Genomic DNA, 13,787 nt, shown 5'->3' with positions numbered 1-13,787 from the left:
CATATCAGGACCCAAGTCCAGTTCTGTTCATGAACTGGTCCTGCCTGCAGGGGGCCTTTAAGCAGAGCAATGGCGCAGCCTACTCCCAGGATGGCTTTGATATCAAATATTCCCTGCCTCTATCCCGATTCTTTATTCAAAGCATGTAGTCTCTGTATTATCTGTGTATTTTTTAGAACCCCAAAGCTCTAACGCCCCACTCCTTTCTGTTGATTTCCAGAGGATGAAGCCCCATTCCTTCCAAGTGGCTACCCTGGAATCAGCCACCAGAGGCTAAACTTCAGAAAAAGACTGCAGAGAAGGGCTGCAGGTAGGGGAGGACATCTGGTAGACAGGGAACAACTAAGTGGAAATATATTCAGCCTTAATTTATACTGAAAACAAAACAAAACACATAAGTTCAGTATTACTTGCCCATTAAACCAACAAAAATAAATACAATTGTTAAAACTAATGATTGCAGGGTTGTAGAGAACCTGGTGAAATAGCTTATTCCTCCCATGTAACACGAAGGAACCTGAGACTCGGTGAGATGAAGAGCTTCACAGTCACTCCTGATGGGACCTACAAAGTCTGGGACAAAACCCAGGAACCCTGATGCCAGGCCTCAGTTCCTAAGTCTACATTATAGCCTGTGCTCTTTGAAGACACATAGGTTATATCCAAAAGCTGATGCTTTTCCCTTATGCCTTTTTAACCCCCCTGGGCGACATCAGCCTAAGTTTTAGAAACCGCCCTCCCCAAGAAGAAAGATCAATACTGTCTTGGTAATGGTCTCTAATAACAGTTTTTAATACGGTATTTCCAGAGGCTGGATTTGATGTTCTCTTTTGCAAAAGTCACCTAACTTTTCTGAGTTTCAGTTTCCTTATCTGTAAAATGACGACAAAGGCCCCCAAGTTTCTCCTTTACCTGCCAATGTGTAAGGTCCCTTCCTGTTTGGTTTATATCTAGGCTGCGTAGCACCCTGTTTGTCCCCAAAGGCCTTTGTAAACAGAATCCCATGGTGACACTGAGTATCACAGACTCCAGGCTCTGAAGAAGAAGTTTGGACTTAATGTGGTCCCAGCAACGCTGCTACAGGGGGAATCAGATCCAGAGAGGAGATGGGATGTATGTGAAGCCACCTCTGCCATCAATGTGTCATTTTCCCAACCCTGCTGGTTCTCAAGGGAGGGCAACTTTGTGCATGCATGTGCACCCCCCCACACACACCCCACCTGGGACACCTGACAATGTCTTCTGGCTATCACAGCTTGGGGATGGGGCACTCCTAGCATTTAGCAGGTAGAGGCCAGGGATGCTGCTAAACATCCTGCAATGCATGGGCAGCCCGTGTGGCTAAGGCTGATCCAGCCCCACAAGTCCATAGTGCCGAGGCTGAGAGCAGACTCTAATCCTTACCATGCCTGGCTCACCACCTCCTTCCCTAGACCCTTGGATCTTTGAAAGGAAAAGATCCTACCTGCCTAGTTCTCTGTCACCTCCCCAGAGCCCACCCCAGGACCTGCACACAGTGGTGCTCAACACAGATCAGCAAACCAGGACTCAGCCAAGTCTTTGGAAGCACAGCCCAGGACTTTCGACCCTTCTAAGTCTCACGCATGTTTTCTGTTCATTTCAAATAGACCTTCCTCCAGAATCTACCTGGATAACCTCTCTGAATCCTTCATGATGAGCCTGGCCATCACCTCCTGTGGGAAGCCTTCTGTGATAACCCCAGGCTCCAAGGGGAGTTGGACATGGAGACCACAGCTCCTGCACCCGCTTCCTGGGCAGCACCTATCATCCTGGCTTGAGTTTGTCTGTTTTCCCTTCTCTCCCCATCACTCCTGCAACCCAAGAAAGGAAAGACTCTACCTTTTCCATCTCCATGTAGTGATGCTTGGCATATAGTAGGTGCTCAATAAATAAGACATGAACACATATATCTTGCTCTTCTTCAATCTATTTTGCATTTAACAATGGGAATGACCTTTCAAATGACACGATCAGATCATGAAACTCCCTGATAAAAATTCTACAGTGACTTCCTGTTGCACCTACAAGAAATCCCAGAGTTCTCTCCTGGGTCTCGCCGACTCTCAGGCTTCGTCTCACTGCACCTCGCAAATTCACAGTCCCCCAGCCATGCAGAGCTCCTCCACTCCCCAACACATCCAGCAGAGGCCACCCTGAGGCTCCTGCACCCGCTGTCCCAGACATCTGCAGTGCATGGTCCTGCTCTTCTCATGGCTGCTGCCTTCTCTGCCTGTGGGTCTCAACTTGACTCCTGCTGTCTCAGAGATCTCCCTGGTGACCCCATTTACAGAAGGCCCCTCTAAGTTTCTATGATAAACCTCATTTGCTCTCTCTTCAAAGCACTGCTCTGTGAGCCTACCTTGTTTATTTCTTATCTTCCCCTCCCAGTCAGAATAAAATTCCATGAGAATAAGGATCTCTCTCTCTTTTTGCATTTCAATAGCTGTAGTGGGTGAAACAGTGGCTCCCAAAGAGATACGTTCAAGTGCGAGTCACTGGAACCTGTGAGCATGACATTTGGAGAAAGGGCCTCTGTGGGTGAAATTGTTGAGGATCTCTGCATGAGATCATCCTGGATTAGGGTGCGCCCTAAACCTGATGACAGGGGTCTTCATAGGAAAAGGAGAGGGACATGTGATATATAAGGGGACACAGGGAGGAAGGCCCTATGGAAGTGGAGGCAGAGGCTGGACTGTTGCAGCTCTGAGCCCAGGAACACTCAGCACTGCCAGCAGCTGGCAGGAGCCAGGAGCGGGCGTGGGGCGGCTTCCCCCTCAGAACCTCCAGGAGGAGCCAAGCCTGCCTATAATTTGATTTCAGACTTCTGGCCTCTAGAGCTGCGAGAGGATGCACTTCTGGTGTTTTGAGCCATGAAGCATGTAGAAATTTGCTATGGCAGCCACAGGAAACTAAAGCCGTGCTTCCTGCTCTTAGATATAATAGATCCTCAATAAATAGTGTTGGACAATAATCTGAATCCTACTAACTGCCTCGCAGTGCCCCAGGTATACACGGGGACTGAGCATTTAACTCTGGGAGCACCTCACTCTCATTACCAGACCCCCACCCTCAGCCCAGACCCCCACTCTCAGCCCAGGCCCCCTACCCTCATCCAGATCCCCACTCTCAGTCCACACCCCAACTCTCAGCCCAGACCCCACTCTCAGGCAACATCTCACCAGCCACCATCGGTAGGTGTCGTCCTCCAAGAGCGCATTCTGGGCGGTCAGCAGTGGCTGCACAGTCTGGTTGAACCTCTCGTCGAACCAGACCGAGAGCTTGCGCTGCCCGATGCAGTGGGTGCAGGTGCAGGGCCTGTGCTTGATCAGCCTCTTCAGGTTCTCAGAGAGCTCCAGGACCATCTGCTTGGGGAACCAGGTGGTGGCCACCATGGTGTGGGAGTAGTTCAGGAAGAAGGAGGTGAGGAAGATGAAGAGCACGAGGAAGGTGAGCACCTTCAGGGTCCTCTTCCGCAGGGTCACCATCTTCGTAGTCCTGATGGCGGCCTCCCACGATGGGTAGCAGAACTCCCTCCTAAGAGAGGAGAAAAACGGAAGAAAAATCCCAGAGGTGGAGGCTCAATCAGAAGGGATGGCGGGAATTCCAAGGGAGGACATAAGGGCCGCTAAGCTTGACTTCACTCCCGCTGGGGAGTGACCCCCCAGCGTCCCAGACACCGCTGTGTGGTAGACCAAGGCCATTCGTGACATGTTGGCTTTGCTTGCATATATTTACCTTTTCAGAAAATAAAGTAGCCTATTCTTCTGCGATCCTTAAAGAGCTGATAATGTCTCCGGATCAAGCTTTAACCAGTGATTTCCTTTCCCATCCAAACAAGATAAGAGGTCATTAATCGCTGTGACAGTCCAGGGTCCCTCAGGAGCAAGGACCTCGAAGGAAGGGTCTTGATCTAGCAGGGAGGGAAGCTGTCTCCGCCGTCCTCCTCCAACTGTATTTTCTGATGATCCTTAATTAGGGCTTTTTCTTTCTCATGCTGTCGCCAGAGACACGGTGGGTACGCAACCAGCTTGATGAAGGCACAGAAGGTTGTCTGTCATCTGCAAAGAAAAGGAGGAAGAAAACAGGGTGAGATTCTGTGATCTTGCTATAAAAAATGTTTCTCTCCACATCTCCACCAGGATGCATTCCGTGGTCTTCCTTCTGGTGTCATGCCAACCTGGCAGGTGGCTCCAGATGGTTTATCTACCTTTGTGAGCCTCAGTGCGTGGATACAATGGATGTTATCATCTCTTTGCAAGGTTACTATGGGATGCAGAAAGTGTCCCCTCCATGCTTCCAACAACAAGAACCTAGCACATTGACACACTCAACAAACATTTGTAAAAGAGCTCATGATGCATGTAGGTACAATATATACAGGGATTGTTAAATGCATGTTACTTGCTTTCTCTCTGCTTCATTCTCTTCCAGATTTTGGATTTCAGCAACAAGCACAACAACAATGGTATGCTTAGAGAGTGACTCAGGGTTCCTTTTACCCAGGCATTGAAGTTCTGCCAACTGGCCTTCGTTCCATAGAAGGGGCTTTAGATGGTCCAAGTTCAAGTTCTGATTTCCCATCTGTGGAGCCTTGGGAAAGTTATTCAACCTTCCCGACCCTCAGTTTCTTCTTCTGTAAAGTGGGATACTAACACCCCTACTTATAGAATGGTTATGAAGATAAGATAAAATGATGTATGCTGGGCTTCTGGTATCTATTAGGCCATTGCTGAACTTTAATTTTCCTTCTTCAGTCGGGCGCGGTGGCTCACGCCTGTAGTCCCAGCACTCTGGGAGGCGGAGGCAGGCGGATCAGTGGTCAGGAGATCGAGACCATCCTGGCTAACACGGTGAAACACCATCCCTACTCAAAAAAATACAAAAATTATCCGGGCACAGTGGCGAGCACCTGTAGTCCCAGCTACTCGGGAGGCTGAGGCAGGAGAATCCCTTGAACCTGGGAGGCAGAGCTCACAGTGAGCCGAGATTGCACCACTGTACTCCAGCCTGGGCAACAGTGCAAGACTCCATCTCAAAAAAAAAAAAAATTCCTTCTTCAACACATGAATGAATCAATATTCTTTGATGATCCACTAAGAGCTGAGAGGATGAGATATTCATGCATACATATCTCTTCAGATAATCCTCGGAATATACTGCCAGCTAGATACTAGTTTCCCTTTTTGTCTTGAAGAAACTCTCAGTTTCTCAGAAGAAACTGAGACTCTCCCTAAGGAAAGTGTCTCAGAAGAAACTGAGACTCAAAGAGGTTAGATGACTTGCCTAAGGAAAGGAAGGAGCAGGATCTGAGTCCAAATCCACAGTCCTCTGATTCCTTGCATCTGGAGGGGTTAGGGTTAGGGTTACTATGGTCCCCTCTTAGGGGACCAAGAACAGGGGGTTAGAGGGCTCTACCCTGGAGCAGACACCTGTCTTGTTAACTGTTCTTCATATTACTACAGCTGGAGGGATATAGATCAAGGGGGGAATATTCTTTTGAAGAAAGCAAACGGGTACCTCTCAAATGCCCATCAGAGACCCCCCTGGCTCTCACTGACACCTTGGGATTTCTGTATGATACAACTGCGGTTACACCTCTGCCCTGGAGCATGGTCTTTTGGTCTTTGCTTGGAATGCTGAAGAATGGAAGGAATCTGATCAATTCCTCCCCATCCTCAAGGTGTAGATCGTCAATAAGCAGGGTATTTTTTTTTTTTCCAGGAAAATTAGAGTTGAAAGGAGATTGCTCACCTTTCGGTAGAAAGGAGGGCAGCTCAAAAATCATATTAAATCCACAGTGCCTTTCTGGAGACATCCAGGGCCCAAGATACATAGGGTGCAACCCTCTACAGCTTCCAGAAGTAGAAGCCCAAAGTATGGAGGATAAGGTCTGAGCTCTGCAGCTCAGCTGGCAATGTCATTTTTATCCGGCCCCTGCTCCAATTTTCACTTTTCACGACAACCGAGATTTTGTTCATAACCTAGTGGTGTCCACAGGTGTCCCATCCAATTCTCTCCCCACCTGCCCCCATCAAGGAGCAGTTCTGTAATTTGAGTAAGAATAACTTCTGCATTATCACGGGTAGGCTCACAATTCACTTGACTGGCAGAGGGTTCCCACCTCTTACCCCAGTAATTGATCCAGGGATGCGCATATGCCTTAATTCATCCAGTCCAGCTTCTGTAGGGAAGGAAGAAACTCTTTTGCTCTGGTTGGCTTGTTGTTGACATGTGGAACATCCTGCTGGCTATTTTGCTAGCTTGTGTAGAAGAGACTAGAGCTGAACAACCTGAACAAATGGTGCTAAATCCTTGATCCTGCTCAACCTGCAGCCCCACCCTCATCTTGACTTTTTAGATACATGAGGGAATGCGCCCCCTTTATGGAATAAAGTAGATTATTTGTAACGTCAAGCAACATGACTGACCCACAGGTCACAGTTGCTCCTACCTCTGTGCCCCTGCTCAGGCTATCCCCACTGCCCAGAAAACCACCCCCACCCTGCAGGGCCGATGGTTCTTACTTATTCTCTAGGGCTCGGCTGGTGCTGACTCCTGGAGGAAGCCCTGCCCACTCCTGGAGTGAGTTAGGGGCCTTTCCTGGCTCCCCAAGGTCCTGGCTGCACTCTATCTGCACTCTTCACACATACGTCTCCTCCCTGGACGGGCAGCAACGTGAGGATGGAAACTCAGCCTCACTATGGCAGTGACCCTGTCACCCGTGCACACACTCAATGCTCAGTGGAGGCTTGGAAATGAATGGAGGGAAACAAAACAGCCAACAGTCCAGAGGGAGATCTGAGAAAGAAAGCACAGGTTCCGAGTCAGATTTCCATTCTCAGCAGCCTGCCCCACTCTGCTCACTGTGTGACCACGAACACGTCACCTAACCCTTCTGAACCATCCTTTCAATGGGAAAAAGGGATTGATAACACAAATTCTGCTCATTCTCAGGGTTGTCAGCCCATCAAGGCTGCCCATTCATCTCATTCATTGACTGCCTATTTGCTGGTCCTTGCATTCTCCAGGCCCTGGACAAGGTGGCTGGGGTACATCGTAAAAAGATCTAAGGTAGGGGCCTCTCAGGCATCAATAGGGCCCCAGATCCTTTGGAACAAAGGAGGCCAGTATGCCTGGATCAGACACAGGCTGGAGGAGAGGAGTGGGTGGGGGGTGAAAGGGAATCTGAGCATGCAGCCGGGGTGAGAGTGTGTTGGGCCAGAGAAGCCACAGTCAAGACTAAGTTTTCTCTGGGTTAGCGGGTTTCTCTGGAAACCCACTGGTGGGGCTGAGCAGAGGAATGCCATGGTCTTATTACATTAGCCTTTACAATGAACAGGGCCTAGGACACCCTTGCCCTTAGTGTTTCTGCACCCCTAATGCCAGGGCAGAGATGAGTTCCCTGAAATAGATGACTGTTGAACCGTCTTGATCAAACAAGGCTACGGATGAGAAGTCGTGTTTCCTACAATGCCCTGCCTCTGCATGAGAGATATTAATGCTCTAGGCTGCTGCTAGGGGTTGGGTGAGAGGCAGGGCAGAGAGCAAGGTTGTGCTGCACAGGCTGTGGGACTGTGACAGCCTCCTCTCCTCTGGAGCATCCTGCAGCCACACCTCCAAGGCCAGGGCACTCCCCATAACCATCAGAGGCTTCTGAGCTGGTATCATTTAGCGCTTTCCAAAGCCCTGGATAAAACTGCAATGGAAAAGCAAGAACGCCGCTCCACCCCTTCCCTGGCTGCAGGGAAGAAACAGGACTGCATGTCTTCTCTGTGCTCTAGCAAGTATGGGGCAGCCTGCAGGCATGGGGGAATGCAGCCCTGGCTCCCAGAAATGAAACCTGGGTCAAGACGCCACAGACCAAAGATCTCTGCATGCCAAGTGTGTGGTGAGAGAGGCCTGGCCTCCCAGAACAAGGAGAAAGAAGAGAGGGAGCAGGGAAGGATGGGGAAGGAGGGAAGCTGGCTTCCTGTCCTCTGCCAAATGGCAGTCATTTCCCAGCCACATGCTCAATACGAGGAGGCATGAAGCACCTGCACACAACAGAGTTTAGTGGGGTCACCAGCACAAGACTGACAAATGTCAGCACACTTTTGAGGACTGGAAAGTAAGAATTTCCATACGGAGAGTACCTAATGAAGATAAACTCCTCTGGCAATAGGGAGTTGAGGGGCAATGACCAGAGACTGAGAGAACTGTGTGGAACTCCTGCAAACACGGATGAATGAACCACATGGGGTTTTGAACCCGTAGTAGATACCCGCTGAACGGGATGGTAGTAAACACCCATCACAGGCTGGGATGCCCTCCCAGCCCTTCACACAGCCCCTGGCACTATGGTTACCAGAGAACAGGTGTGCCTGAGTGAACTGTGCAGGTTGTTGGCAAAGTTGACACTTTCAGTACAGAGTGGCCACAACTTTCCCCATGTGATCCCCAAGCCACCTACCCACGGGAGAGGTGGGTAACCCTTAGGCTTGTCTCCCTGAAACCGAGAGAAGGCAAGTGACTTATCTAAGGTCACACAGCAAAATGGTGGCAAAGCCAGACTCCTGCCTTCTCCTGTGGCTTTCTATGTAGCCATGGCTCATTGTTCAATTCCATCAATACCTGCTCTTATCTGCCCTATCTCCCCCATTCCCTTTCTGATAACTTCTTTGGACTTGGTTTACTGTCATCCCTCCAGCCTCTTATGTTGGATACTACCTTGTTTACCTTCCCTTCTTGCTGTGCCTACTCTATTTGAATTATGTATTCATTTCTTCATTTCAGTGGTGTCTTTTAGTTCTGGAATTTCCACCTAATTCTTTGACAGGTTCTACTTTGCTGGTGAATTTCTCCATCTTGTCATCTATCTTTGTGCAATTATTCACCACAGCCGTCTTAAAGCCCACACTGGATATCCTGTGATACTTGGATAACGTGGGTCTATTTCTATTGTCTATTTTCTCGGTTGCTCTGTCTTTTTTTGGTTATTTGGTTCTGTCCTTGGCAGGCCTGGTTGCTGTTTGTATTGTGTATGACAAAAATGCAGAGGCTGTGGATGAGGCTGTCCTCCTTCAGAGAGGACTGGTTGTCTCCTGACCAGCAGGTACAGAAGGGGCACATTACTCTGTTCTAACTGCGGCTGTGTTTCCGTTTTCATGAAGACTGGTCTATTTCCGGTTTACTCTTACTCCCGGGGCACAGCCATTCTCAACAGGTAAACTGAGATGCTTATCAGCGTGACTCTTCCTTACAGGCTCCTATCTCCAATTTCTGTCTTCCCTGTACTATGGGATCACCATAAGCTTAGCTTAACTTTTTAGCCTTTCTTTTTTTTATTGTTGTTGTTGTTGTTGCTGTGTTTTTGGTTTTGAGATAGAGTCTCACTCTGTTGCCCAGGCTGGAGTGCAGTGGTGTGATCTTGGCTCACTATAACCTCTACCTCCTGGGTTCCAGTGATTCTCCTGCCTCAGCCTCCTAAGTAGCTGGGACCATAGGCACACGCCACTGTGCCTGGCTAATTTTTGTATTTTTAGTAGAGGCGAGGTTTCTCCATGTTGGTCAGGCTGGTCTTGAACTCTCGACCTCAGGTGATCCACCCACTTTGGCCTCCCAAAGTGCTGGGATTATAGGCATGAGCCACCACGGCCAGCCTTTTCAGCTTTCCATCTGCTGTTTTCTGCTTGGTTTCTTAGACTCTGGACCCATGAAACTTAAGTGCTGGCAAATGCCTTGAAAGGAAACTTTTAAAAGGCACAGAGCACACGTTCTTTTCTTTGTGGTTCTTTTTGCTCTAGGTTCTTGGTTCCCTGGGTTTTGGTTGACTTAGTAGTCCTGAACTCACGGACTCCCTCTACCTACCTGCCTAGCTCTGTTTTGTTTCCCCACCTTGCGAGACTGCCAAACACTCTGAACCGTTGCTCTTTGCTCGTCCTCTGAACCCTCTGCAAAAATCAGCACACACCTTGTGCAGGAAAGGAGCAGGGAATATTGGCTTTCCCCCAACTTATTTCCTTTCTCCTGGGGGTCTTCACACCTCAAGTCCTGGCTGCTTTAGTTGTTCTCTAATGCCTTCAAAGAGCTGGATTTCAAGTTTTTCCAGCTTTTATAGTTCTCAGTGGGAGAAAAGATCTGGTACAAGCTTCTGCCATTGCCCAAAGTAGAAGTCACAGCACCTTTCCTTTGCCTTTCCATGTTCCTGTTCTTGGAGTGGTTGCCTGTATGTGTCAGGGGCTTGGCAAATTCAGAGAAGAGGGTGGGGCCAGAGAGGCCTCAGAGGTGCCGAGGCAAACCTCCTCACACCAGCCAAGTGCACAGATGGTGGGAGGAAGAGGCAGATTTGCAGGCTGGAAAGTTGCAACTGCAGCCGTGGCAGCCACCACCTCCTTGCCCCACCCAAGGGGCCCCACTGCATCTGCTTTCACTTTATGTCAGAACATCCTGCTCCCAGGCCAGCTCTGCACAGACAGCAAGGATGACTTCCAGTGCAACACATCCGGGGACTTCCCATTATTGAAAAACAGATCCTCCCATGGGCTTTGGGATCCTGGCCAGCTGGCTTCATGTATGGGCACAGGGTGCGACCAAGTAAGACCTGACCAGTAAATCTTGGATACTTAAAGGCTCTCAAACCTTCCAGTAAGAAGAATGACTCCTTTCTGAACTGCTCTCTGGCCCCAGCCTGGTCACTGGATGCTTGGAACCCATTTATTCTGGTTTTGTGAAGAATTTCCTAGTGGATCATGGCCAACAGTTGTCTGAACAACAAAACCACCAACAACAAAGGCACAGACAGACCTGCATTCAAATCCTGACTCTTCCCATTCCTGGATGTGTGTTCATGGGCAAGGCACTTGCCCTCTCTGATCCTCAATTCCTGAATCTACAAAATAGGATTAAAAATGCTCACACAGGTCAGGCATGGTGGCTCACGCCTGTAATCCCAGCACTTCGGGAGGCCGGGGTGGGTGGATCACCTGAGGTCAGGAGTTTGAGACCAGCCTGGCCAACATGGTGAAACCCTGTGTCTACTAAAAATACAAAAATTAGCCGGGTGTGGTGGCGGGTGCCTGTAATCCCAACTACTTGGGAAGCTGAGGCAGGACAATCACTTGAACCTGAGAAGTGGAGGTTGCAGTGAGCCCAGATCGCACCACTGCACGCCAGCCTGGCTGACAAAGTGAGACTCCATCTCAAACAAACAAACAAACAAACAAACAAACAAACAAAAATGCTCACACGAAGGGTTGCTGTGGAATAAAAGGCCTTGCACAAAAGTGACCAGCTCAGTTCCTGCCACAGCGTAGATGACCACAAAGGTCAATTCTGTCTCTCCCCACTAAGCTTCAAGGTCCTCATTTGTAAACAAAAAGGAAAAAGTCCAGCAGAACCCTTGGCCCGTCCCACTGGCAGGGTTATTTAAAAGACCAAATGAAATCAGGCATCAAATCATGCAAACCAGTGGTATTACACAAATGATGATTCTCGCTGAATTCATTATTTGTGTGAATTCCTTGATGTGCGGAACAGCTAAATCTTCACGCTTTCTACTCCTGTGGCCAAGACCTCCCAGGACCTGCAGGAAGGAGCTCCTAACATACTAGGGGAAAGGTCAGGGTTCCCAGGGGCTCCCAGACCCAGAGGACTCTGCAAAAGCCATGCCTCAGGTCAGGAGGCAGCTGTCCCCAGAGCCTTATGTACAGAGTCAGGCCCACCTGAGTTTGCAACCAGCTTTGACCTTCCCCAGGAAAAGGTTCCTCAAAGTTGCTCTGATATCTCCAATTTTGCACTCTCCAATCAGTCTTTTTTCCCACATGCTTGGAAACGCAGATGCATTGTCTTCTAAAGAATCCACGATTTACACATCCGCAGGAAAGCCTGGCCACCCTCACAACCTCCGACTGCCAGTCTTGAATTGGGGGTCATCTCATTTTTTTTGCATTGTTTTTTATAGTTTGCCACAACAGTCACAGATGCCATCCATTTGACCCTTTCAGCAGCCGCATTCACTGGGTGGTGAACAGAATACGGGTATTGGGGGGTCAGCCAGATCTGGGTTTGAATCCTGAATCTCCAACCTCCTAGCTGAGAGGTCTTGGGTAGGGACCTCATCTACCTCATCGGGCTCAGGGTCTGCACCAGCAAGGTGGGGGAAAATCACATCTCTTCAAAGGGACACATGAGAATTAAGTACATAAATGCTTCACATTTAACAGATGCTCAATACATGGGAGTTACCTTCACTGTCAGCTTGCAGACAAGGAAACTGAGGCTGAGAGAGGGCAGGCACCTGGATTGAGTTAAAACAACCAGATGGCAGAGCCAACTTGGACCAGGTCTTTTGTATCTTTGGGATCAATGTCTAAACGTTTCTTTCCTCCCTCCTTCCTTCCCTCCTTTCCTACATACTCTGTGCTCAGCATGGGTCCCCAGGAAGAAGATGCAGTCCCCGGAAGCTGAGTGTGTGGAACTTCCATATGGAACTCTCCCAGTGCAGTCCCTTGTGCCCCTGTGTTATTACAAGGGAGTATATCTGACCTCCACTTTAATCCCTCATTCAGAGAATCCGCCTAATAAGAAACCTGGGCCAAGTGAGTCAGAGCTAGAGGCGCCTGGTTAGAAGCCTTGCTGGCCTTTAGCAAGCCCACCCTTGCCCCAGGATTCCTGCCACCTGTCCATTCCCTTGCAGCTAAGGGGTACTCCTGGCCTGATACCACTGACCCTGGGTGATGAGGCCTTCTCTTTGCTGATATCTTTAAACCTCCCTGCTCCCTGGGTATCACACACAGGAAATCATGATGGGAGACTGTTCAGAAACATTTAAGAACTCAGCAAACTTGTAGCTATCATCAACGAACAAGGCTAGAAACTAGAGTGGTATCTGCAATCCACATGGCTCAAATACCCTATTGAGAGTTGCATCAATCCTGCCTGCGTTTGAGGGTTCTCAGAGCACCCTGTTTCTTGTTGCAGCAGGGGTTCCTATGCTGGCCACTGTCTACAGGAGGAGGGCTTGTTCCCACCCGCTGTGTGCTTCCCTTGACTGCAGGGGCTGGAAGCCTGGGAACTACATTTCCCAGCATCCCTGTCCACAGTGCTCTGGAAATGGTTGAGATCTGAGCAGTGATAGTTGGGACGGCAGGTGGGCGAGGCAAGAGCCTTCCTCCCTCCAGCAGTGGTAGAAGCTGCTGTGTGGCTGCCCCAGAATCTGGACTCCAGAACCTGCCTTCTTCCACTTCCAGGCAGTGGGGCAGCTGCAGATTCTGTCCTGACTTCCTGAAGCTTCATGGCCTGTGGGCCTCAACCTAAAGCATTGCAGCCCAAACCCTGGAGGGCCCCCATTCTCACTGCCCTTCTCAGAACTTTATAAGCACCTGGATCTCTGAATCAAATCCTTACGCTTCAAGCTGCTGCCTCACTTCATTCCACAGATGTGGAAGCTGAGCTCAGAAACGGGAAGGGACTTTTCCAAGGATACAAGGGAAAAGTGCACCAGGGCTAAAGAAAACCAGATGCCCAAGTCCCAAGACACGCTTGACTCCTTAGACAGAACCTGCTGTATTCTACAGGGTGGCTGCCCTGGAGTGGGTGTTCTTCCCATTCCAAGGGCCAGGATCTTAGGAGGTGTCATGGGCTGCAAGTGAAAAGAGAGAGAGGGTGGAGCTTTGGGGAGGAGAGAAGGTCGGGAGTTGGTTTAGCTGTTGCCACAAGGGGTCGAGGTCTGTTTGCGGTGAACCCCAGGAAGTTACATGGGCTGCTGAGCTTCAAGTTCCTCATCTATA

General features: G+C 49.5%; 1 protein-coding gene across 5 annotated transcripts in view; it reads right to left on the bottom strand.

The window, feature by feature from the left end:
• The window catches only part of ST3GAL1 (ST3 beta-galactoside alpha-2,3-sialyltransferase 1), a 116,369-nt gene that overhangs the window by 17,535 nt on the left and 85,047 nt on the right, over positions 1-13,787 (bottom strand). For 3 of the 5 annotated variants that reach the window (XR_749812.2, XM_010380281.2, XM_030937390.1), the window contains 2 exons: positions 3,757-4,079; positions 3,201-3,555 (listed from right to left, as the gene is read on the bottom strand). Coding sequence is in view for 4 of the 5 variants with exons in the window: in XM_010380281.2 (XP_010378583.1) it covers positions 3,201-3,506 (306 nt within the window). In the remaining variant the exon portion in view is untranslated. Of the gene's footprint in view, positions 1-3,200; positions 3,556-3,756; positions 4,080-6,149; positions 6,203-6,545; positions 6,820-13,787 lie in introns of all 5 variants that reach the window. The other 2 variants (XM_030937388.1, XM_030937389.1) reach the window with 2 other exon arrangements.

The sequence above is a fragment of the Rhinopithecus roxellana genome, chromosome 9, assembly GCF_007565055.1.
Source record: "Rhinopithecus roxellana isolate Shanxi Qingling chromosome 9, ASM756505v1, whole genome shotgun sequence".
NCBI classification, from domain to species: domain Eukaryota; kingdom Metazoa; phylum Chordata; class Mammalia; order Primates; family Cercopithecidae; genus Rhinopithecus; species Rhinopithecus roxellana.
This window is presented reverse-complemented; position numbering and strand designations above follow the sequence as displayed.